The sequence below is a fragment of the Oxyura jamaicensis genome, chromosome 2 (assembly GCF_011077185.1).
Source record: "Oxyura jamaicensis isolate SHBP4307 breed ruddy duck chromosome 2, BPBGC_Ojam_1.0, whole genome shotgun sequence".
NCBI classification, from domain to species: Eukaryota; Metazoa; Chordata; class Aves; order Anseriformes; family Anatidae; genus Oxyura; species Oxyura jamaicensis.
In genome coordinates, this window is record NC_048894.1 from 79,327,866 (window position 1) to 79,353,530 (window position 25,665).

At 48.8% G+C, this 25,665-nt stretch overlaps 1 protein-coding gene across 2 annotated transcripts; it reads left to right on the top strand.

Moving 5' to 3' along the window:
- Positions 1 to 217: 217 nt before the first annotated feature.
- On the top strand, positions 218 to 24,410 carry TNFRSF11A (TNF receptor superfamily member 11a). Of its 2 annotated transcripts, none has more exons than XM_035318551.1 (11): positions 218 to 509; positions 11,293 to 11,374; positions 11,839 to 11,964; positions 12,452 to 12,595; positions 13,683 to 13,776; positions 14,136 to 14,230; positions 15,102 to 15,209; positions 17,053 to 17,102; positions 18,692 to 19,535; positions 23,714 to 24,179; positions 24,214 to 24,410. In XM_035318551.1, exons 1-10 carry the CDS (start codon positions 450 to 452, stop codon positions 24,073 to 24,075), a joined length of 1,965 nt encoding a protein of 654 aa, XP_035174442.1. In that variant the 5' UTR covers positions 218 to 449; the 3' UTR covers positions 24,076 to 24,179; positions 24,214 to 24,410. The 2 variants fall into 2 exon arrangements, with proteins under 2 accessions (XP_035174442.1, XP_035174441.1); XM_035318550.1 differs by having other exon boundaries at positions 219 to 509; positions 17,050 to 17,102.
- The last annotated feature ends 1,255 nt before the right edge of the window (positions 24,411 to 25,665 follow it).

A 25,665-nucleotide genomic window follows, 5' to 3' on the forward strand; every position in this document is an offset into this window, starting at 1 on the left:
GCGTCCCCAAGGTGTCACCCAGAAGGTGGTGGGAGGCAGGTGGGAGCCCTGCGGAGCAGGACAGGGAACGCTGTGCCCTAGGGCAGGAGGAGGGACGTGGGTATGGTGACTAAAAGGGGGTGGAGAAAGGAAAGGGAGGGACGAGAAGAGGGGAAAAAAAAATCAAAGAAAAAGAAAAAAAAAAAAAAAAACATAAACCAAAAAACCCCGCATGTAAAGTCTGGGGAAATGCTGGGGGAACTACAGGCAGGCTTTTTTTTTTTCTTCTTCTTCTTCTCCTTCTCTCTTCTCCCCTCGCGTAGCTGAGAGGAAGGAAAGGCAGAAGGAGAAGTAAGCCGCCCGATGCGCCTGGCCGCGCCGCCGGGGCGCTGGGGCTCGGCTGGCCGGCGCTAGCGCGGCCCCGGAGCCGGGCCGGGCCGGGCCCCGGAGCCGTGCGGGGCCCCGGAGCCATGCCGGGCCCGCCGGGCTGGCTGGCGCTGCTCTGCCTGGCCGCCGCGGGACACCAGCAGGTAAGGGACCTCTCCTCCTGCCCGCTTCCCCCCCTCTCGGCTCGGCTCCCCCGTTTGCTCGCTCCGGGGGTGGCGGCGGTTCCTCCTTGGCCGCCCGGCCCGGCCCGGCCCGGCTCGGCCCGGCGGCTCCTCCTCGCCCTCCAGCCCAGCTCCTCCGCACGAAGCCGGGGGACCGGCGGGGAAAGCCGCCCGCGGCGGGGTGTGAGAAACCAGCAGTGAGGTTGCCGAGGGGTATAATTTGCATGGAGAGTTTAAAAATAAATAAATAAGGCGGGCTCCACCCTACCCAGCGGCTTTACCCGGGGCATCTCGCCTGTCCCCAGCACCCGCAGCCGCCTTGGGAGCCCCATGGCTGGAGGACGCGGGCCTGGTGGGTGCGTGGCCCCTTTGGGTGGCCCAGGTGCCAAAAAGCGATGGCCCCGTGAGCTTTGGAGGTGCTGCGCAGCCCTCGTGCTTCGAGGGGAAAGATGGCACCGGGTTCGGCCCCGCCGCCGTTTGCCGGCCGAGCGCGTGCTTCGCGCCCCGGGATGGCCAAAAAATAATTCCTCTTAAAAATAATTCCTCTCCCTCCAGGTTACTTAGGGCCCTACATGCTGGCAGGTCTTTTGCTAATCCCATGCTGTAGATGCTTTATTATGCCCATTAATCAAATGTTTGGCAGCCGCGCTGCCATTTGTAGTTCTTTCATTTGAGCTTCTACTGTTTCTGTCTCATTATTCTTGATTAGGCGCGAGTGTCATTCTAAGTGCCTCCTTAAACATGGTGCTGCTGCATGGGCCATGTCAGGGTCCCTTGAGAGCAAGGTGCAGCTTCAAGACAAAAAGATTAAGGGAGGAAAAAAAAAAAGACTCTGCTGTCTGCAGCTTACAATTTAATGTCTGACCGCATAGTCCTGAGAGCCATTCCTCTGGATCCCTGTTCCTAAATATGTTGCCTGAAACCACACAGGCCTTTTTTCCCCACCAAAATATATGTTTTTCTGTCCACCCTCACTCCTTAGGCTTCTCCGAAATTGCTGCTTTCCAGGTGTCCTCCATATGTATACAAACGAGCCTGCATGTTTCCAAAGTCACTTTTACATCACAGCTTTCAGGCACTTTGTCCTGTCCCTCAGCAGCCTCTGTATCCACCTGCTTTTTCAGTACTGGTGTTCAGGACTGTTCAGTGCAGCGTGGCAAGCAGAGCTCAGCGATCATTAGCCATGACATTTACTTCTTTCTGGAGCTATTTGGGTTTGGGGCAGTTGTTCCCCTGTAATGTCCTCATTGCCTGAAACTTGCTCCTCTTGACCAAGCCTTGTAAATTCAGATTTCCATGCTTTACATCTCAACGTTTCAGGTACCTTGGTGTAGGAGCCACTAGTTACCCCTCGTTATTTCATGTCTTTCAATTCATAGCCTTTCAGAGGAGGCAAAACAGGGAACTTGTATTTATTTGGGACTGATGTGTAAGGTCTTTCCGCTGCTTTCAACACGTGCTTAATTCTGAGTCTTCAGGGGGTTGCATGGGGTACAGCTTCCCAGTGCCAATGTTTTAGACAAGTAGCAGTACAGAATGGTAAAGTTGTAGCTAAGTTTACATAGGAAAAGCCATACGATGTCAAAGATCTGGTTGATCTAATAGCTTTTCTGCCATAGTGAGCAGGTCCTGAAAGTCAAGCAGGAGAATGCAAGGCAGGCCTGGATAGGTGCTGCTCCCAGGCAGCCTTTCAGGTTCTCCTTTGCCTGACTGATTTGAACAGTGCCTTTTGTAATCCCCTCATGTGTGGTCTTTTCTGATGGAACAAGCTATGAGAATAAGCATGGCAGGGCTGAAATTTGCCTGAGGCGCTTGGTGTTAGAGTCAACAGTACGGTGGGGTGGTGGTAGGACAATAATATGTGCAATATATTTCCTGTGAAGGATGAGAAACACTTGCGAATGTAAGTTAGTAGGTACTCATAACGCTGCTGAGAATAGACATTATCATCGTCATCATGTTCACCAAAGAGGAAACAGGAACAGAGAATTCGTGACTTGCTGTAGGTCGCATACCAAGCATGGAGCAGAACTACTGGGAGCAAAGCTCAGCCCTCCTTGTCTTGTGCTTCAGCCTCAAGATGATCTTTCCAAGTGATTCGTCCTGGGCAGCTCTCAGAGGACACAGTATTTTGCTTTCTGAGATCTGAAAGCAAACGGGATCTGGTCAGCTTCTTTGTACAGGTTATTTACATCCCATTCCTTGCTTCAGACTGGTGAAGGGCACAATCGTTTCTGTCAGATGGGTGCTAAGCCCTGTGAGAACGTGCATTTGCAAATATGCAGTAACTCAGTTACCTGGTGTAACACCAAGGATTCTTCTTCTCTTGTATGGCAGCAGGATGGATTCTTCCACTGCTCCATAATATTCACTCTACAGGGAAAGTTTGCTCACTGAAAGCATCCAGAATTATTCATCATCTTGACATTTTTTGCCCAACATGTAGATTATCTTTAAACTTCCTAAAATGCACAGTATTTATGGCGAGAAAGAGAAACAGAGCATAAAAGTGTCCGTGCTGTGTCAGATCATAGGCTTTCCCAGTCCAGCGTTCCTGCCCTTCTCAGGGCCAAAGGAGTCACCCAGTAGAGCAAAATTTACGATATCATATCTAGCCTATAGCCCTAGATTTATTCTGGTGTTAACGGCATAATTTTAAAAGTTAGGTCATTCAATTAGTTTACTTGTCAAAATGCCCTTGCAGGAAAGGGTCCTGCAAGGGAAACTGGCAAGCTTTTCGTTGCGTTGCAGGTTCCCCCTGGATCATGTGAAATTCTGAAACAACATTTTACAGCACCTCATGTAAAAGGAATAACGCCTTGCATATAAAACCGAACCGATTCACAATTTAAGAAACCATTGTCGCTTCTCTTTTCACGTTAACATCATCTTCCTGATGCAATTTCTACTTTCCCACAGCGAGGACCAAAACGAACCCTCACCACGATCCACAAGTCAGTAGAATTCAGCGCTTATCAGCCTGCCATCTGTGGTGTGCTAACCCCCGTCACCTATGGCACAGGGCTTTCTTCTCACTGGGCCGCAGGGAGACAAGACGACACAGGTCAAGCAGAGGGAATAAAGGTGGCCCCAAGGACCATGACCAGCGTTGGGTAGCATGCTGGAGGTGGGCATGGGGGAAAGAGGGGAAGGGGGAGGCTGGTTCTTCACCTCCTCAGCTGTAGCCATGCTCCGTGAGCAGGCTGCCCCCTTCCTTTTGATGGAAACCCAACGCGCCCAGCCGCTGGCTGCTGCTGCAGCTGCTCGCCCTCTGGCTGAGGCGTGCGTCGGTGGGTGCTGCTCGCAGGGAGAAGCAGCTGCTCCGAGAAGGGCTCGTTATTACCGACGGAAAGCGCAAAGGCAAATATTTGTGCGTTATAGATGCGATATAAAAACCAAGTGCTGTTTAACCAGGTTGCACTATGAACTTGGGTAGGCCTCGGTCTGTGCAGCACATAGCCTGCCTGCAAGGACGTGCCCTGTTTTATGACTTGCTCTTCTTTGAACGCAGCCCAAAGTTCACGCAGGGGAAGGAGGGCTGTTCCTGCACCGGCACGGGACCGGGTTGCAGGGTGGGCTGCAGGAGTGAGCCCCAGCACCCCGGGCAGGCAGTCTGCCCTCGCGCCTGCTCCGCCGCAGCGCTGGCTGCGATGCTTCGCCTCCAGGGAAGTGCCAGCACCCTGGTCTGTCGTTCATGTGTCACCTCGTCCATGTGCCACTGCTCTGGGGAGTGGGATCTGCGACGTGGTGTCAGCAGCAGGAGCCCCTGGGGGCTCAGCCCTGGGGTAGGGGGGCTGACACCAGGCGCCCTGGGACGTCCTGCTCCTTGCCTCATGCCTGTGCACCGACCTCAGCCGCTCCTCGCAGTGCTTCCCTTGGTTGCCTTTCTGTTTGTCTTTTCAGGGCGTGAGCTCTCTGGGCTCAGGGCTTGTCTTTCCCTGCTGTTTGCACAGTGCTTAGGATGTCATGGCTGCAAATACAGCTGAAAAGTCATTAATCACCGTGGGTTAGAGCCCTGTCCCCTTCCCACCAAAGTCACGGGGAGGTCTGCTGGGAAGGGGATCAGATCTGTCCCCCTGACCGGCTGCCACCGTGCAAGCAGCGTCTCCCAGCCCTCGTCCTCTTTCTCCAGGTCCCCTCTGGCCTCCACACAAATTTTGGCTGAGCATAGCCGTGGCCCCATGCCCCTTCCCCGCCGTGGCACGCTCGTGTGCGGTCAGAGAGCCGAGCTGGCCGGTTCAATCCACCCTGCGAGAGCCAACTAGCCGAGGAGGGGTAAAAATAAAAAATGAAGAAAAAAAAAATGAGGTCATTCACCCTCACCACTCTGTGGTTACTCCAAAAGAAAAAGAAGTATATAGGGTCTGTTCAAGAATGACAAAGAACAACATTTGTGACTGCAGATCAGTGCAGAATATATTTAGTCAGCGGTCAAAATGGAGGGAAAAGGGAAAAAAAATCTTGTATGGAAAAAAAAAGTACTGTGAAGTTCTGTTAGGCAAGCCATTAATCTGGAATACCGATAGGGAAAATGTGCTGCTAGGTTCATATGAAGCCTTAAAAATTGCTTATGTAGCATACAAGGGAATCTATTTTGAGCCTGTTATTTTGCCACACCGAGTAGTTCTGCCTTTACGAGCATCGTGTTCTCTCTAACTTTTCATTGCCTGGTAGCAGGAACAACGAACGAGTTGACTCCTTCGATCTGTCCTCACAGGAAAAAAAGCTCTCCCCTGCAATACCACGCGTAGTAAAAGCAGGCTTCTTATGGAAATCAGCCAAAGCCTTTCCAGATCGGGGAGGGATATTTCCGCTGGCTCAGCTGGCCCACGGGCAGAGCTGGCTCCTCATGGTGGCACCTGAAGAGTCAATTAACCATTTCTCTGGTCCCAAGCCTTTTCGTACAGCCAGCAGTCCCTTCACGACGAGACGGGGCAGCTCCAGCCACGCCGTTCCTGCCGTCCACACCACACCACCAGAGACTACTACGCTCCATGCTGGTGGCGTGCTAGAAGGAAAGGATGCATAAGCATTTGTTTACATATGTTTTTTCTACATTTTTTTGGCATACAAAGTCTCTGTTGTGCCCTTCTAACCTGGCATCCAGAAATAGCCCAGCCCAAGAAGTCTCTCGTGGTTACTTCTGCATTAAGTCTCAACCTCGGGTCATGAAGGATGGAAAAATGCTCTGCTGGACTAAAATATAAGAGGAGAGTGCTGCCCATAAATGTGTCTTTGGTGCCTTCTTATCGTTATTAGTTTAATTAAGCGTGGATGAGTGGAGGGAGCGAGTCGCTGAGGCTGTACCTGTCGGCTGCAGAGCTTTCCTACTGAGCGGTGCTGTTGCACCTGCTTCATCCAGACGGGATTTGCCTTTGCTGGCCTTTCCGCAAGCTGCCTAGGTAGTAGCTTTGGTAGTGCCACTACTCCACAGCTCTTATTCCTGCTTGCTAGGGACTGCTGTGTTGCTGTCTGCCCTTTTTGCTTAATATTTTGGTTTGGCTGGCTTTCGGGTTTCATTTATTTGATCCATTTCCAAATCACCCTACCTGGCAGCCACCTGCTGCTCAGAACACACCACTGGCTTCTTCCTTATCAATGAGTCACGAATAATACGCGGACGCTGCTGACCAGCTGGTGAAAACATGAGGTCTGCCCTTGAGCATGTTGTACGGGGATGACTTTGCCACCAGATGACCCATGCTGTGCATGTGATGGCGAGTTTTCAGTCCGCAGAAGGGAGCTGGCTGACTCCCTGCTCCACTGGTCGCTTCGAGCCCTGCCGCCTATCACCTCACCCATCTCCCATCTGATCTACCTGAGGTTCCTGTCTCCCTGTGCCCCGCTGCCAGCGTGGTCAGCAAGGCACTTCTCCTTCACGTCGTCCGCCTGCTACAAATAGCTCCGGCGGGTTTGGCAGTGATGGATGGACCTTCCCCTCGGTGGGGCAGCACCAGCTCAGGTGTTTGCTTTTCGCCACCTGTTAAAATGGGGCGGGCGGTGGGAATAGCCAGGATGGGGGTTTTACCCCCATTTGTCCACTTTCTGGTTGCATGTTACAGTTTTCTCTTAATCCCGGTGTTATCTGTGTTACTCTTCGTGTTCCTTCTGGCCTCGTTAGGTACTCAGGCTCTAGCAGGGTTCCAAGGACCTATTTTTAAGAGCGAAATAATATTTAGTTTTTAGCCGTTGCCATTTCCCGGCTATATTTGACCACGTGGTGGTAGTTCTGTGATGTGGTTTACTGGTCACTGGAAAGTTGACATCACCAAAAGCATTTCATTCACAAGCTAAGATTTTTGCGCTGAATTACAGACCTGCAAGCGAATAACTGGAATTGCGCGGCTGCGACTTGCGGGCTGTCCTGATTGAGTTCGTGTCGGCAGCGAAGCCTGGCTGTGAAGGAGCTGTTGCATTCGGTGTCCGTGTGATTATGATCAAGCCTTTTTAGTAGAAAATCCCTTTCCCCCCTTACCAACTCGCAGTTGTAAAAACATCGAGAGCGGTGTACTGTGACCTGCCCCAGCAGAGCGCCTGGGAATGCCAGCCACATGGAGCAGTGCCACACTGTTTTGGTTCTGAAACAGCTTTTCATCGAGCCACCGAGGCTGTCGGTGAGCTGAAGAAATCTGGTTTTGCTTAGAGACACTGCTGAGCCGCACCAGGTCGGCACGGAAGGGCTGTGGGCATGCAGTCAGTACCTGCGAGGGGAGAGGGAGTGACCTGCATCCGAAAGAGGAGCAGCAGCAGATGACCAGAGGTCTGCCTTGCTGAAGGTCAAGGTGCTGAGGCTGCACAGGATACTTCAGACTGGTTGGTCAAAGCTCAGTCCTCTTGTCAGGGAGAATTAAAGCCCGAGGAGCCATGGAAATATCAGACTTCTGCAGCAGGCATGGCCAAGGATCTCAAAAGCAAGTAGTGTGAGTAAATTCAGGCCCCAGAGCTCAAAGAGCAAGAGGTGTGCGGGGCAGGACATGCTGTAGTTCGTTCTCCCATGGGTGCTTTGGGCCTGCAGTGCTAAATGCAGAAAAAATGTGCTTTGCTCAGTGAACTGACGACGGATGGCTTGAATGCTCTCCAGAAACAACTACGCTGAGCACGAAGGTGTCATCTTATGATAGCTACCCCTTGACGTGTCCCTTTACGTCTCGGCTTTTGCAAAAGTCAGATTATCGCTAATGAGCAGTCCCCATTGAGGCCTCAGGTTCTTGTTCCGAAGTGACATGGGAAAAAGACTGTGGAAACCCCCGAGCTTGCTCTTCCAGATTTTTTCTTTTAAAGGAAAGAGGCCCATGCAACTTTATCTTCTCCGAAATGTATGTCTGAATATTCATCTGAGCGAGAAAGTAATTTTAGCATCTATGACACACAGCTTCTGCTGTCATCCGATTGCTCAACGGCACCGAGAATAAATATTTCCTTAAGCCTGGGGACAGGAATCTGAATGCTGCTGGTTCCCCCTTCAGAAGCACCTGTGTGTGCGTGTTTTTTCAAGGTCTGAGTAACACAGTTGTGCTTTGTAGCTGTGACTCACCCAAGTTCTCCAACCCTACAAGCACACTCTTGCTTAGCGTCCTTGTGCAAGAAATGGGGGAAAAAAAGATAAAAAGAAGCTGAGAAGGCTGCCTGCAGCTGCCTGACACCAAAACACGACGGTCCTCCTGCAAACCTTGACATGAGCATGCCTGTTTTTCCAAAGAAGTCACTGGTGCTACTCATGTGCTTGAAGGTAAGGGGGTGTTGGCGTGCTTTATCGAACCGGACCTGTGGCAATCCACCGAGCCCAGGGATGTTTGTCTTCGTTCCCCGGATTCTTCCCCTCTTGGATATTCTTGTTTTGAGGAAACATAGATCACCGAATCAGGGAATGCCTGAGGTGGGAAGGGACTTCTGGAGGTCATCTGGCCCAGTCCTCCTGCTCCAGCAAGGCCCTGGCTGCCTGCCCAGGACCAATTAAGCAGGAGAGCTAACTTTTCTTAGGAAGAGGAGCAAACGTGTGCTTCGCACACATTTTGAGTGACGAATTAAATGCACACAGGATACCTAGACCTCTTTGAAGCACTCATTCATGTGTGGTGGTGGTATTTAATGAAAACCTTTACCAACGGTGAGTCTTAAAGGAATGATCAAGCTGTGTTTTTTCGTTCTGTCTTGTTACTTCAGATGAGGTTGACAACTTTTTCACCAAGAGATGACCTTGGAGATGTCAACATCGCTCCTGCTTACGGGCAAGCACCAAGGAGAGGAAGGATGCCCTAGGGGTTACAGGGCGAGCTTGAGACTTGGTTCTCTTTCCTGCTTTGCCACTAATTTCCTGTCACCTTTATGAAGCCGTCCGGCCTCTGGGTGCGAGTTCCTCCTCTGTGACATGAATTGCACTTCCCTATCTCAGGCCGGCGCTGCGGCTGGGAATGCGTTCGCGCTAGCGGGGCGTCACTGCTGGCCGTGCACGTGCTTCGTGCCGGCTTCTTGCACCCCGCTAACAAAAGGCCCCCAGCTCACTGGATCTGCTGCCACCCTGAGAAAACATGAAGTTTCTGTTGTTTCCCTTCCCGTCCTCTCCATACCCAGCTTTTCACACTCGGCGGGTCAAAAAATACCTGTCCCAAATCTCTTTCCCTCGGGAGGAGGGAGTGAGTTAGCACGTGGACACTGATAGCTTTGTCTTTAGTTCGCCGAGTGTAAACCAAAGAAGGGAATATCGCCGCTTGGTAAATGCATTGGCTTGTCCCAAAAGGGGAAGGACACAGCCACCGAAGAGAATACTTATTGACACAGAGCGTGGATTTACGCAGCTGCAGCTGTATTTTGCAACAATAGCCCTCTTCATGCTGTAAAGCAGGGAGGTCCAAATCGATTTCCTAAAGGTAGCAGAGCAGTCAGCCTGCTCTCCAAGCCTCAGTGCAAGGAGGGTGCTTGTTCTGTTCAGGCTGAGCTTTGATTTTCGGAAATTATTCCAGACCCTTTAGCGGAAAGTTCTTCAGCAGATTTGCATATCCTTCCTTAAAAAGGACGATTTGCCCTTCTTTGACACTCCAGTCATTTTTTAGCCTTTTCTTCTAAAGAGGAACTTTCAAACTGGGGCAAACGAGGAAGAAAAGAGCGGTCTGTTATAAAAAGCAAGTGACTGGACCCGTCCTGGTCTGGTTGCTTTTGCTGCCAGTGCAGACGGCTGGGAATAGGAGTCAGTCCCTCAAGTCCTTCCTGCTGCTGGGTCCTGCGGCGTGGTCTCAGCCCCAGCCTGGCCAGCGCATGCCAGCTGATGCACGACACCAAAAACGTGCTCCTGGCATTACACTTACTGCTTTGCCAGCACTGATTGTTGTCGTGGTATTCGGGAAGACGAGCAAGGTGTCAGGAATAAGCCAGCAGGAAAACTTGTGGAAGTACATGCACTTATTTACGTTATGGTCGGGATCCTCGTCATGCCGCCGGTGACCCTTGTGTGAGGTGCTGTGCAAACATGAAACGCGGTCTTTGTTCCAAAAAATGCATAATCTCGTCACAGACAAGACACTGCTAGTAAGCGCGAAGACAGGGACAAGGAAATAACGAGACAAAAATGGCTCAAGCTCCAAGCCAGGAGGTGGTGTTTTAAAGAAAAAATGTCAGCCTCTTTGGTCATCTTTAGGTCACCAGACCCTTCCCAGCATTAGAAGAGGTCAAGGTGCTCAGGGAAAAGTAGTTTATATTCAAGATGTTGCAGTTGATGAGACTAAGAAAAGGAGGGAAGAGGATAGGCAAGGGCTTGGTGGAAGCAAGGGGAGAACGCTAAGTAGAGGAATGGAAACCAATATCAGTAGGCACACGGTTCTCACGTGCTAGTAGACAGCAAAAGCTCCCGCTAAGCAGCAGCACAACTTCTGTCGCAGCTTTCCCCAAGGAAAAATTACAGTGTCCTTTAAGTGAGATTTTAACAGCAGTGTTCAACCAGAGTGAGGCATCCCTTGCTAGAGGCCTGATCTGGAGTCGTTTCACCTATTGCATGATCACCAACTGGACGTGAGGTGTTGCGTTTGCCTGGGTGACCAATGCCAGGAGACTCCGGGGTGGCCAAAGCGGGGGCCTCTCATCTAACAGTTTCGTTTGGTTGGGTTGGGGCTCGGTTGAGTTGTTTTCTTGGTTCTGGAGAAGCAAAAAGGCTTTGTTTGTGTCCCCTCAAGTGGATGGCTGCCTCTGTGAAATGAGGTCACCTCTGCAGGACGTAGTGGGAACCATAAACAGATGCATAAATAAGGTCCAGCATTTAATGGTGCTAGCCAGGGGCTTTGTGTATCCCAGTGGGAAGACGGGAATTTATTTTTCAAAGGTATAAATCATTCACTTTACCTGTTAGCCAGATGCTGTATTTAAAAATGCCAGTGGCCTAGGTCTCGATCTGAGGTCATGTATGTAGAAGAGACTGCGGAAGTATGTCAACACAATTTTCTTTACAATTGTTTTAAAGTCATGGGTTTCGAATAATAGAGCACTGTAAGAAAAGATTATACAGCAGGCCAAAAGTTCATAACAAATTGCAAGACTGTGCTATTTGTTTATCGCCTGGCTGCATTACAAGTCCCTGTGTGTACAGGATCACGTACATATTCTTAGGCTGTCTACAAAGCGCCTTTGAAGTCATAAATGTTGAGTAATGTTTTACTGCTAACCAAAATGCTGCAATGACGAGAAGTTTTCCTTCTGCCTGCCAGCGCTGTGATAAGGCAGGTCTGAAGCTCTCTGGGTATGTTGGGTCTCATGTCCACTCTCTCCTTCTCCGCTGCAGTTGTCACTACAAAGCACTCTGCTGTGTGACAGCGAACGACACTATGAATACTCCGGACGGTGCTGCACCAAGTGTGAGCCAGGTACGTGAGCGCTGGGCTGCGCTTCCCTCGTAAAGGAAAAAGTTCCCTAGAAACAGCTCTGGGGGTCAGTACGGCAGCTTGTTTTTGTGACTCTGCAAATCTGTTTGCACATACCCTTGCAAATGCATGATCTCAGGCCCACAAGTGTCTTGTAGTGCAGGAGTGGTCCTGCTGACCTCAGCAAGTCTCAGCAGCTGTTGTGTTGGAATAGCACTTAACCACTGCAGGAGATGGAAAGTAGCTCGATTCTTGTGCGTGTAGATAGGACTGCTCCCATGCCAGAAGCTTCACAGATGTTTCAGGCCTCTAACTGGGGGCCAGACTGAGGGAACAAATGGGGGAGAGGAAGAAATGATTGTCCCAGGAGTACAGCAGCGTTAGCCTGGCTCATTGTTTTCCCTGTGCTTCTCAGCCAGCTGGTGTGCAACTTGCAGATGACCTGCTTGTCCTTCTCTTGTTCGCAGGAAAGTACATGTCTGCTAAATGCACTGCGACTTCTGACAGCGTGTGTCAGCCGTGTGGCCCAAACGAGTACATGGATGTCTGGAATGAAGAAGACAAATGCTTGCTACATAAGATATGCGATCAAGGTGAGCTGTTCATACTGAAGGACCTTTTAATACAAATGAGCGAAGCAGGAAGATGAGCAAGTGGATCTAGGGCAGATGCCTTGTTCAGGTACATGGTAATAGAGGTGGCACAAGAACCTGGTGGACAGGGAGGTCCCCAGACACCAGGAAGTTTTGGTTCTGTGCCCTGCTGAACACCATAACCATAGTCTCTGTGCTGCTGATATGGTTATCTTTACTGGGGCCGTTCACTGCCTGTGAGCTGGATCTTAAAGGCTGTCCTTTTGCCCAGCATACTGTGCGCTCTCTCTATGCTCTACAGGCGCGACAAGGAAAAGCATTGCTCAGGAGCCCAGTCAGTGAGGTGCCTAATGCTAGTCAAGGGTCCCCCAAGATAGCTTTTCCTTTAACATGGCCTTCAAGCAAAGCAAATAGGTAGAACAGGAGGTTCACAGACACGAGGCCTGTTACCAGAGAGGTATTTACCCCTGTTTGCTTTCTCCTCTAGGGAAAGCCTTGAAAGAAGTGAACCCGGGAAACAGCACATTCCAGCGGCAGTGCGCCTGTACCACAGGTTACCACTGGAATGAGGACTGTGACTGCTGTCAGCGAAATACCATATGTGCTCCAGGATTTGGAATTGGGCACCCTGGTAAGATACAGAGAGGATGTACGGAAGTAAAATGTCCAGCTCAGGCCTACAGAATAAGGCCGACATCATGTGGGTTGTGGTGTTAAAGAGCAGGTACTGTAGGCTCTCAAATAATTTCTGCTGCATGTAACTCTCCAGGACTATTTTGAAGGCTTCTGTCTCTGTAGTTTAAAAAATATCTTGGATCAGGTGACATTTACAAGCTTTCACATGTGCATGGCAAGAATCACAAGGTCTTTGGTGCATTTCTAATGTTTGCTGAGGTGTTGGTCTGTGAATCACCAGTTTGTGCATTGCTCCACGATTCAGAGAAGTGGTTCACTGGGGATTGTTGCTGAGGTCAGATTTGAAATCATTTTTTGCCAAATGGCTTTGGTTTGCCATTCTATAATGTTATGACTTAAAAGCGATAAACAGCTTTCAGATAGCGCAAGTATTCTTTGTTTTAGACAACTTGTAATGCAAAGACTTTTTACAGACGATTAATTAGTACAAGGTCTCTGACTGAGATCAAAATGCTGGTGGTTTGTGGGTGGAAAATAGAGACAGTGAAGTTCTGAGTTGTAATGAACACTGGGAACATCTGTACCAAGCACAGGGAACACCAAAAAAGCGGCAGACAATGGGGCAACAGAGGATGAAATGCTGAATGAGCCTGCCTAGAGCACGGTGGTGTTTTCCCTCCAGTCTAGCAAACCCTTATACAGCACTGTGTTTACTGTGGCTTCAAAGAAGTGACAGCACCAGTTAGTGTCACTGGCTGTGGCATAGCATCGACATGGGGAAGTTAATGGCAGTGGAAGGATATAAGAGCTGTGTGTTACTTCACAGTAACTGCAAATGGCTTCTGGTCATTTCTTACTCTGATCATGCCGAGGAAAGTGCTGGTCTCACCTGAGCACTTTTTTTCTGCTTACGTGTGACTGTCATTGCCACTCCAATATAATTTTAGATCCTCTCCTCAGGGAACCTTTTGGGAAGGGGGGGGTGAAGTGGGAGGATGGGGGAACATAGTCACCTTCCCCTCGCGTGAGAGGAACTCACAGAAACTCAGCTGATATTTGCTTTCTTCCTTTGCTACTCGCAGTGCAACAAGACAAGGACACAAAGTGTATGCCATGTCCCAGAGGCTACTTCTCAAAGGTTGCTTCATCCACCGATGAGTGCAAAGCCTGGACCAAGTAAGTCCCTTTGTCGTGCAAAAGGCCTGTGATAGCCACAAGGCAGCAAGAAGCTTGAGCGAACACGCTTTTCAGTGGGGTGCCCACCTGTCTGGGAAGTGCGCAGAGCATCTCGGTTGGTTGTGCAATGGTAGGGGCATTCTCATGCTGGATCTTGAGTCTTGCTCCCTAGGGGGGAACAAGAGAGAGCAGTAACAACAGCTGAGTTGATGCAGCTGAACATAAAGAAGGTACCTGAGCTTCTTAAGGGTGGAGAAACACAGGAGTACTTTACAACAGGAAGTACCGCTCTGCAGAAGTGTAGGAGCCCCAGCAAGCTCCCCCTTTGGGATTCTAGCCTCTTTGTCTTTCCTTTTTAGCTGTACAGCTCTGGGGATGGCAGAAGTAGTCCCTGGGACTGATAAGTCAGATGCAGTTTGTGCAGAACGGAAGATACCTGAGCAACCAGAAGACGGTATGTGTCTCACAGAAATCATTCATTAAAAAGTACCCGGGAGAAGGGATGTATTTACAAGGATTTTTGGCTGGCTTAGCTATACTGCTGTTGTACTTGACTCTAGGAGAAGCAGCTGTAGACCAAGATTCGTCTCTCTTTCTCTTGGAAAATCTTGCCTTTAAAGATTAGTTTAAGCCCAGCAGGTCTAGACCAGGTGTCCAATACTAAGCAGTGCTTTATGCCTCTCCCTGAAACTGCGTGGTGAGCACCATTGCTGTTATACCCATGACCTCCATCACATTTCCTGCTCTTTCATTTTTCAGCCTGCCAGTTTCCATATGCATGTCTCCTGTTTAAAGGCCACCAGCTTCTCCCCACTCTTATTTTATAGCAGTGGACACAGTCTCAGATGAATGTAGCTCTCCCTTCTTGCCAACAGCCCTTTTCTCTCTCCAGTGAGGATATGGTACCAGATAGGCTGTTTGGCTGGCATGCAGTGATCCTTCATCATCTGAGATGAAGGCAGAATTTTGCTGGCTGAAGTCCGTAGTCTCCGTGAGCTGCATTTCCCCCTTATCTTGAGGCAGAGCAAGCCCAGCCCAGGGCTGCTGACAGATTGCAAGGAGACTTTCAGAGGAGGACGTCTGCCTCGCACCTCTCACAAATGCTCAGTTTTTACTGAGATGGCTCTCTACCAGGTACCTTTGGTGAGGCTGCTTGTCACGGAGCTACATGGGTGCTAGAGCTGTGGTCATAATTACAGAAACTGAAAATTAGTTAGGAAGAAAAAAATCCCCCTCCTGTGGAAAAACAAGTGAATGAGCAAGGATTGTCATACTGCTGAGAACACGCTGCATGTTGATGGTACTATCTTTCTTATATTCTGCAGGAACAAACAAGATTTTATACGTGTTGATTGTCATCTTGTTTTTTGTGGCACTAATTGGCATTGTCATCTTCATCGTGTATTACAAGAATAAGGGAAAGAAGCTGACAGGTACATGATAGCTAATGTGTATGAATGTGACAGCCACATGGCTCTTTGTGCACTCTGGTTTTGCAGGTAACCACCAGGTGATGAAACTCAAGGGGTGTTTTGGATGTGCTGTCCGTATGGATGTCTTGACTAGCACAAAGCAAGGTTTAAACCTTTCCTCTAGGCAGGGAGCATATTACACCTACCCATAGTGCATATTGCTCAGCATCCTCCTGCAGCCCTTCCACTGGGGCACGATGTGGGTGATGGAGGGTGGTGCTGGGTCTTCTGTACCAGCAGGGCTGCTCTGCACTGCCTGGCACGGTAGGGTCCATGGTCAGAGGGAAGCAGGGAGGGACTTACGGGGCCTTCACCACCTCCCATCTCCTTTTCCCCGCTTCCTTTCCTCTCCTGAAACCCACATCTGGATGAGTTAAAATACGGGTTTCAAAACTGATGGTTGTATCAAAACATAACGGAGGCAATGTTTTTATCTGAAGGACAAAGTTCTGATGAGGGACTGCAGAAATACTAGAAAGAATAGAACAAATAATAAAAATAGAAAAAAAAAATCTAGCAAAGACATTCTGGATAACACTAGGGCATTGTATATATTATGAATATGACAGAAGTATCTCTAACAGTTACTCCACTCTGTGTTAAGCCCTGTGTCTTCACAGTGAAGGACATATGCTTACTGTTCTCTTCATTTTTTATTTTCTCCCCTCTTTCCCATGGAAAGCTTTTCCTACTCTATTTTTCCCTTCATCTCCCCTCCCAAACCCCAGAAATTCTTGAAATGTTTTGGGAGCAGTGGAAGGGAAGACAGCAATCCTCTCTTGTAAAGTATTTTTCAACCCATATTTTAGAAATAGGCTGCCTCTGCCACACTAAACATGGGTTTTGCTAAATCTGGAATTCCTGGGATGGGCTGGAGGAAATGGTGACTCTCCCTGCAAACCAAATACTTATGATGCAGAGCAGGTTGGGGGGAATGCTCTTTACGTGAGATTCCTGTCACCCTGCTGCTCTGCAGTGGCACTTCTTCACTGCCTTCACGTGGTAGATCCTTCTAATTAGAGCCCCAGAGAAGAAGCTCTGCCTGCCTGGGGACTGATGGTAAATGTGCAGACCTCACTTCAGAGGAACAGAGTCATTGCTGGGAAGTGGCAGTGGCTACGTAGCTGATCTATCTTCAGACATACAAAACCAGCACGAGCCTAAAGTGTACATGAGACCTGAGCCCTGCAATATCTCCTGAAAGCACAAATAGAAAACAAGAGGAGTCGCTCGCTCTATTAAGCAGCAGTCCCTGCTGTAAAGTATTGTTGGACTTGAACCTTTTCCTTGGGAGATACTCTGATTAAGTGAGTATCCCAATTAAATACATCTTGATTAAGTGGAATATGCTGTGTTCCAGTCTGCCATCCCGTGGTTTCAGTGGCTTACCCTCTTCTCTCCAGTCTCCTCACTCCTTTCTGGGAATGGTCTTTGGGCCATCCATGTGACTTCTCTTGAAATAGACTGTACAGTTGTAAGCGGGTCGGTATCAGGCTAGTCATAGCGTGGTGACATATGACCAGGAAAGAAACCCCATTTGATGTGGAACACAGTTTAACCGTAGTCTATTTTAGGAGCTTGGAAACATTTATTCCACAGAAATATCTCTCTGTTCCAGTTACAATGAATCCTCAGCTAGACTGATGCTGGGACACTTGAACAGTCAGTAAAAACAACAGTCTTGCTGGTTTTTATTTAATGTAATATTATGGATCGTGAGTGAGTGACTGTGGGTGTTTAGGTCTGTGGCTAGCTTCAGCGCCTGCTATATGTTACAGCTACTCTTTTCTTTTCCCTACAGCAGATCTACAGAATTGGGCTAACGAAGTGTGCAGCCAAATAAAAGGAACAAAGGTAAAGTCAGGGACATTAAAATTTTCCCTCTGTTTTACGGCTTTCTGACAATATTCCTGACACTCCTTACTTCAGAGTCCGTGATAATGTTTGGCTAGAAAAAAAGTTTTGAGTTCCTCAAAAACCACTCACAGCTTTGGCTTTTTTAGTCTGGTTTTCTGTAAATGTGAGGCTTATGAAATCACCATTCTCAAATAGCTTCTGAACCTGCTGTCTGGTTTCAGCCAGCTTTAACAGCGGTGACAGCCTCTTTGAAGATTAAATGTTTATAAGAGGAGAAGCTTGAAGATGAACCCACGAGTTACTGAACACCTGAGATTCTACCTAGGAGACAGCCTTTCTAAATCCTAAGAGGAGAAAAAACTTCAGTTGTGTTTGCACCTTTTTACATACCAGAGTACTCATGAGAGAGAAACCTGGATCTGAGGCGATGCCAAGAATGCCAGACATGCAAAGCACTAAGCAGAGAGCCCATCAGCTAAACAAAATGGCCATGAGTCCCGTTTATTCTAGCACATGCAGAAATCCTTGTTCACATGCTTACGCACTGCCTGATCCACACTGGGGATGTGGACTGAGGTTCCCTGTGTCCCATGTACATTCTGTCCCCGTCATCCTACCTGCCAGTCTTGGAGCTCTGTCTAGCTTAGTTGTGGCAACGCTCAAATCCTATTGCTACCAGAAAACAACAGCAAAAAAAATTTGAGCAGGCAGTTCCTCTTTTGTCTCATAAATGTTCGTGTAACGCCCTGCAATGGCAGCTGTTTAGATCCCCCAGGACAGAGGAGTGAATCAACAGCAATTAGTGGCTGGCGGCATTTACTCTCTCTCCTCCATCCTGGAAGAAGCAAACAGATGCTAGAAATGAAAGGTGGTAGATCCCAAATACCCATCATTACGGCATGACTGGCAGGAACTGAAGGGAACCCTTGAAGTATTTCCCAAGCCTTTTTTTGTGGAGCTCCAAACAAAAACATAGCTTAGTGTGAAACATGGTTGGAAAGTGATGTCATGGGCTTTTGCATTTGTTGTCTTAGCCTTTTCCAGGTTAAAGCAGCCTTGTGTTGGTGTGATTTTTTATTTTAATCTGATAATAAAGATTCTGCTTCCAGAGAGGCCTCCACAGACCAAGAAGGGCATAGATTGGTCAGAGGGGTTATAAACCTTATAAGCAGTTAGGTTACATAGGGCTTACTGATGGTCCACAAGGAACAGCAGAATCTAGCAACTCTTCTATGTTTATTTACCCTCAAGTGCCCTCTTGATGATTGGTTGATGGTTGGATTTGATGATCTTGGAAGTCTTTTCCAGCCTAGGTGATTCTGTGATCCTTAACAGTTAGGAACAGTCTTCTCACACCATTTAATGTTATTGTCCCCCACGCCAACAGGTTTTTTTCTGAGTACTGCTGGTCACAGTTTTACAGCAGAACAGAATTACACTTCTCAAGGTTCAAATGCATCAGTGCTGCTCAGCCCCTCCAGCTCCACACCAAGGAATCATTAGACATGCCTATTCCTTCTTTGTTGAGAAAACAACCTTCTGCCAGTTTATTTATTAAATACGTTTTTCTTTTTTGTGTCTTTCAGGAGCCCCCCAGAGATGCGTTCATTGCTGTAAACATACCGAACGCCGTTGTCCCCCCAGGCTCTGAAGACATGCGTCTCCTGGGCCCTGCTGCCTGTCCTGCTCCCGGGAGCTCATCCTGTGCCGGTGCTCACACCTCGTGCAGTCACAGCAGCCCCAGCACAGCGCCCTGCGAGGCCAGGGGGAACCTCCAGCAGCTTTCTGTGGTAACGGAGACCGATAACGACCATTTCCCACCTGTTCCCACAGAAGATGAATATATGGATAAAGAGCTCAATGCTGCTGATTATTTATCTTTGCTGAGTCGGCCTGACAGTAAAACTGTGTCATCGTTTTCAGAACCGGTGGAGATCGGGGAGAACGATAGCTTGAATCAGTGCTTTTCAGGGGTCGGGAGCACTGAGGACATATCTGTCTCTCAGGGCTCCGACTCCTTCTCTGATGCAGATGGTGCACATGCTGCCATGGACAAATATCTTCAGAAATCTTACCAACGCGTCCACAGTTGCCCAAAGGAAATAGACAACAAAGACACAGATCGTTTTGCAACAAACCATGACTCAGAGAAGATCTGTGTAAGGTGTGGCATTTCATACCGGGAATCTCCCAGAAAGTGGAGCAAACCCTGTTGTGCTGCAGTTGACAGTGCTTCCACCTCCCCAGAAACTGGATCCTATGCACAGTGCACCTGTGGCTTGAATTTTCTCTCTGCTGGCCAGAGCACTCTAGCAAGTGACCATGGTATGAAAGATGCATCTTCTGACGGTACCAGCACGAAGCACCAGAACACGAGCAGAAGCGCTTCAGGGACAAACAGCAGCACTTCAGACCTCCCTCCAGCATCTGGTAAGCCCATTAGGCTTGACCTGTACACAGCTGTATAGGGTTATTCTCTGTGCTAGCTTGGTATCATCCAGAGGGGCTGATCTAGTAGAGAAAAATGGCATGGTGCCTTTTTGCTTAATTGCCCTAACCCTAACCTGAAAGACAAAACTGAACTGGCAAGGCTTTTGGTTCACTGTGAATCCTGCAAATAGCACGAGTACTGTGAGGGGTCATTGTCCTGCCGTGATCTAACCAGCAATGCAGAACTCAACTTCAGATGTGGCTGCAAAAGCCAGCCAGTCCTGTTACTCAGTAATCCTTGCTGTGGCGGGCAAGACTTAGGAGAGACTGGTGACCTAGAGGCTGAGCTGAGAAGGGACAAGCAACTCTGATGGGTATTTTTCCACTCAGCAGCCTGCACATGCATTTTTGTCCTTGCTGTTAAGTTGAAGTCCAGTTAAAATCACGTGGAGGTCAGTAAAACTCCAGCTGGAGCTGTTACCTGGTGGCCAGGGTTGGGTCTAAGAGACTATGATCAATTTTCTGCCTTTAGCTCTTTCTCTTTAATTTGCTAATATATAAACATTCACCTAAAAATAATTTCACACATACATTGGTTTCTTCACATGCAAGCACTTTGTCCCCAGAACAGCTCTGGAACACTGATGTCAACAGTTTACTACTTGGCTACTAATTTACAGATTGAGTGAATATTGCAAAATAGTCAAATGAAAGCAGGGAGAAAAATCACTGAAGCAAAACTAGCAGAAGGGAAGTTATGAGCATTTTCTGGATAAAACCTTCCTCCCTCAGGCCTTTCAGTATAAAAGTCTGCAATCTTCTTGTCATGTGTTATTAGTCATTTAGTTTATAACCTCTTAAAGACAGATGCTCCGTTTTTGTATCTACGTGCTGCCAGGCGTAAGATGGGACCTTAGCTTTGACTGGGACATCTGACTGTTACTGTAATACACACAGCGATTGTAAGCGGTTGCCCTTCTTTAAAACCACATCATGCCTTAAGGCTTCTTACGCAGACCTTCTTGTCAATCTGCCAAAGCCCCAAAGTGACACTTTGAAGACCCACAAGTGACATTTTGAGGGCCCTTCCCTTCTAAGCATACAAGCTGTGCAAGAACCTGAAAGCGTGTAGTGTTGATCTTTCTAAGAGCAGATACTCTTTCTACTGCTCCAGTTTCCTGAAATCTCGAAACAGTTTCGCTCCCTGATCTGTACAAAACTTAACAGTAGTAAAGAGCAGACAGATTTTATGTTTGTGGAAGGTGACTCTGAGGTAATACTGAAAGTCAAGTCTTATCTGGCCCTGCAGAAGTACTGCTTTTCTTTCTAACTCTCTCAAGAAGAGGAAGAGAAAATATTAAGAAACATTAGGGCAAGCAGGAGAGTTTGGATGTAAGTAGCATGCTGGAAAGTGCCATCTTAACTCGACAGCACAGTTCTTTCTGTGTGATTTTAATTCCGTCTGTGCCTTCGGGTATGTGCGTGTTGCAGTGCCATCTGCTGTCACCTGAGCACAGATTCAGCGTTCCTAATTCGCCGTAACCTCGGTGTGACTGTGGGCACTGACCGAGCAGTGGGCAGTATGAGAGCATGGGTTTAGTTGATATGGAGCTAAGGTGCCTTGCTGGCAGAGGATTTCCCAGCCTGTGGAGTGGCTGTGCCCCGCTGGTCACACCTGGTTGCATGAGCAGGGGGACAGGGCTTAGCAGTAGTAGCTTCCTCACTCAAGTGCCCTGGCTCACATTGGGGCTGGGGCTGTGTGTGGAGCTGTAGCAGCATCAGTCGTTTTGCTGGGCCTTGTGGGGTGCCCAGATGGAATAAATGTGCAAAATAACTTTCTGTACAGCTTCTCAAAGCTGCTGTAGCCACCAGGCTTTGCACACAGTTGTGCTAAGACAGAGCTGCCTGAAAGTGGGTGGGTGAAGAAATGGGAAGAAAAATGCCATGGGTAATTCCATGAAGTTTTGGTTTTGGTTCCTTAGCATTCAAAATGACAACAGAAATCGCAGACTCTGCCCCTACTGTGAAATAACCCAAGAGGGCCGAAGTAAACCTCTGGACAGATGCCATTACAGGGGTCATGGACAGCAACTGAGGGAAGCCTTCAAGCAGCATCCTAAATCTCCCCGAGCCTGGAGGCAGTCAGAAGATGCAGCAGTCAGGACATGGATCACAGCCACCTCACGTCTCGTGTAGGGCTTCAGCATAAAACACAAGTGGTTGAAGATTCATGTGACAGGGGACTAGGGATGGTTTTGTGGAGACTTTGGCTTCCAAAGCCCAAACCAGCCCAGATCAGCTGCAAAAAGCAGCTCCTACCACCCAGATGCCATTAGATGACTGAGGAAATTAATCGCCTACTTTTTCCAGTTCCTAGTGAATAATTACCACAGAAATTAACCTGTCACTCTAATTAATATCATCAGGTAGTACAAAGAGACCAAAAGGCTGAAATGCTGCAGAGAAATCTGCCTTCATTTAGCCTCTGAAGGTGTCCCTTATACTTTTCAGGTTGGAAGCACATTCCTTAGTCCGATCCAGGAAGCTCTTGGGTCCATTTTCTGTGCTTCTGTCCTTCACATTTACTTTTGTTTCAGCATAAACAGGAAGCAGTGAAGAATTGCTAGCTACATCCAACTAAACAATTTAAATGTGTTTATCCTTTTTTTTTTTTTTTTTTTTACTCCTTCACTTACATTTCCAAACTCTTAATCTCGTACCGAGCACTGGTGAACTTTTGCAGTTCCTTTTTTTGAGTGACAGGCAATCCATATGAAAGCAAACAGTAATTGCTGTCCTCCCGTGGTGCCTAACACAGAGCCGTGTTGACAGCAAACAACCTGAACGCGGGGGAAGAGGCAGACAGGGAGAAGTCTCTGCGGTGAGCACTCTTACTGACACCTCACGTTAATCAGCAGTACTTGGAGAGATGGCAGAGAGCTAGCGGTGTGGTGGTTCAGCTCAGATAAATAGGATTGCCTGAGGGGCCTGTTGGAGAGATGCACCAGTGCTACCCAGGCTCAGTTATAAGTGCTTTGTGCGAGGCCTTCACTCGGCACTGCTGGCACCCGACGTGCACTGCTGGTGTGTACACAGCACCATCGGCTGCTGGGAAAGCAGCTTTTCTTCAGGCCGGGCCGCGCTCGGCTGCAACCAAACTGTGAACGTCTCAAGTGTTGAGGAGAGCATTGAGAAAATGCACAAAACGTCTGTGAGGGGCACGGTCAGTCTGCAGGTCATGGTTAAACGAAGCTCAGCAGGAAAAAAAATAAAGTGTTTGTAGGCTGCAAGAGTTATTTATTTGGTTGTTTTGGTTAGCTTTGTTTAATTTCAGGGAAGTTTGTTAGTTTGTGTTCTTGATTATTTTCTTTCCACTCCAAGGGAAGTTTATTAATTCCCAGAGCCTGGTCCTGCTGTCGCTTGAGTCAGTGACCCAGTCCTTGAATGAGAGAAAGATTGGATTTATACTGAGAAATCTCTAGCCGCAGGCAGACTTACTGAAGCTGTAACTCTGTTAGGCTGCTCTATTATAGATTCTCTCTTCCCCATAGCCAACATATATCCCGTTAAATCCACGAGGGCACTGGATGAGGGCTGGACTGTGCCTACATGGGAGATGGGACAATACAAGATAATCGTATAAACTCTGTGTCATTTGGACACTGTGACTGCAAGGCCTGACATTAAGTCATTCAGGACTTACTCAATAAACCTGCTGCCTAGCCCTCACCATAGGAGTGATGGCTTACCAAGGGGGAAAAAGCAGTGTGATGCCTGGGGCTCTAAAATGCATCTGAGAATTAGAAATAATAGCTGTTTCCTCACAAACTGCGTGTGGAGGCAGCCTGGGAGCAGCTCGAGCGTCCGGAGGCCATGGGAAGATGAGGTTATCTCGTGTGCTCTCGCTTGCAGGAGCGCAGTGTAGAGAGAAAACTTTTCCAAATGCTGCCGACAGGTTCCGAGGGTGACAGGCCTCGTCCCGAGGCAGCACAAGGGGAAATCATGAGAAAGCCCCGTGGAAGGCATTGATTATAAGAGCATCCCTATGTCACGGGATAAAAATAATGGAACAAAAGCAAAGCTATTGCAGTGGATTATATTCACCGCGCTAAACACTCGCCTCATGAGAGAAAATATTAATCACGCCTGTCTTCTTTTCTCCCCCGCTCCTTCCCCAGGAAATGTGACTGGAAACAGTAACTCCACGTTTATTTCCAGCGGACAAGTAATGAATTTCAAGGGAGACATCATCGTCGTCTACCTTAGCCAAAACTCCCAGGAGGGGGCAACGGCCTCGGGGGCGGCCTCGGAGAATGTGGGCAGCCCGGTGCAGGAGGAGAACCCCAGCCGCTGTGAGACCTTCGCCGGCAACGCGCAGCACTACAAGGAGAAGTGCGCTGAGCTGCACGCGGTGGGGGCTGCCGGGCCACGGCCCCACCACACGGCCCCAGTGCCGAGCCCGGGCCTCCACCGTGAGGCCTCGCAGCCCGTGCAGGAGGAGGGGAGGCTGGGGCACTCCTCGGAGAAGGTGTTGAACTGACGGCCCGCGAGGGGGTCAACCCCAAATCCCTGTTGTTGCGATGGATTTGTTTCTTCGGAGGCTGCTGGGGTCCCCTAGGAGAGGGCTGAGGGACTCCCCTCCGTGCTCCTCCCCAGGCAGCAGCGAAGTACGGCTGAGGGAAACCCTCAAGCTGGGGGACTTGGCAAGGGGGAGAACGTGAATCACCCGGCGTCCCCTCCTGGAGAGGGGGCAGCGTGCTGAAAGGGGCCCCAGGCACTGCCCAGGTGTTGTTGTTTTTTTTTTCCTCTGGGCAGGAATTTAGTAGCTGTATCAGGTGAACCTCTTCATGGGGCCTTGGTCCTCCTTGATACCTCTGGTGGTAGAAGGAAGAGACAGCCACATCTACTCCTGACAGGGATCGGGTGGGTGGCTCCAGCCCTTCCCATCTTTCCCCAAAGGAACGGGCACTCCAGTCCTAAACCAGCGCAAAAGTCAGGATCCTTGCCTGCCCCTTGCTAACTTGTGGGTGTGAATGTGTGTAGTGCTGCCTGGGTTATGATAACAGGCACATTAGCACTGATATGCCTTGAAAGCGTATCAGATTAATCCTGAGCAAAGAGCACTTACAGTTCTGAACCCTGATTCACCTCTGCCTTACTGCATCTCCCCAGAGGAACTCAGACCCCTGAAGCTAAAGATGAGCGATGTGTGCCTGGCATGCTGTTGCACAAATCATGTCACTGAGGTTTAAGCCACAGAACTGCTAGCAGGTGGGGGAAGGATCTAGGGCAAGTAGCTGCAGACACTTCCTGAGTGACAGGAGAGCGCCTGAAGATGGAGAATTTGGTCAGGGTCAGACATGCGTTCCTTCATCTGCCCAAACAGATTTGTCTTTCCCCTGGATATTTTAATTAGTAAGCAGAGCATTATTTGGGCAGCATGAAACTGTTCCCAGAGCTCGGCCTGTCTGAGCTGAAATTGGAGCATAACCACTGTCACACTAAGAGCTGACAAGCTATGGGACCAAGGGGCTGCATTTAAAGAAGAGTAGTAGCTGTCATTAGTAGGGTCTCAGCTACTTCGCTGGCTTTTGTTCAGGTCCTGTATCCTTCAGCCTCCTCCACCAGCCACCATGGAGAGAAAGGTGAAGGGAACAGAGACTCAGGGAAATCCCAAGAGGAGATGTTAATATTTTTAATGTTTTCCTAACATGGGGTAATTTTCTGATTTTGTCCTGCATTGTGTGAGTGCTGCAGGAGGTTTTCTTCAGTCTGAGCCTTCAGGAGGATCAGTGCTGTATTTCCTACTAGACAGCAAAGGGTTGTCTTCTTGAGCATGATCCCATCTGCCCTGACTGAAAAGATCTCTGGCAGGGAGGCCTCTTCTCCCTGAAGGTTTTAAAGCTAAGGGGTTTACCACCTAGCTGCCGTGTTTGCAGTAGTACTGCTCTGGGTGTGAAGAGAAATTAGGAAACTAACAGGGTGACCACTGTGCCATGATGAATCATTGAATCATTAAGGTTGAAAAAGACCTCCAAGGGCATCTGGATGAACTTCTCATCCAGGAAACAGAAGGGTGGGCTAAGCCACCTTCACCTCTCAGGAGAATAATTCTGCATTATTTGTATAT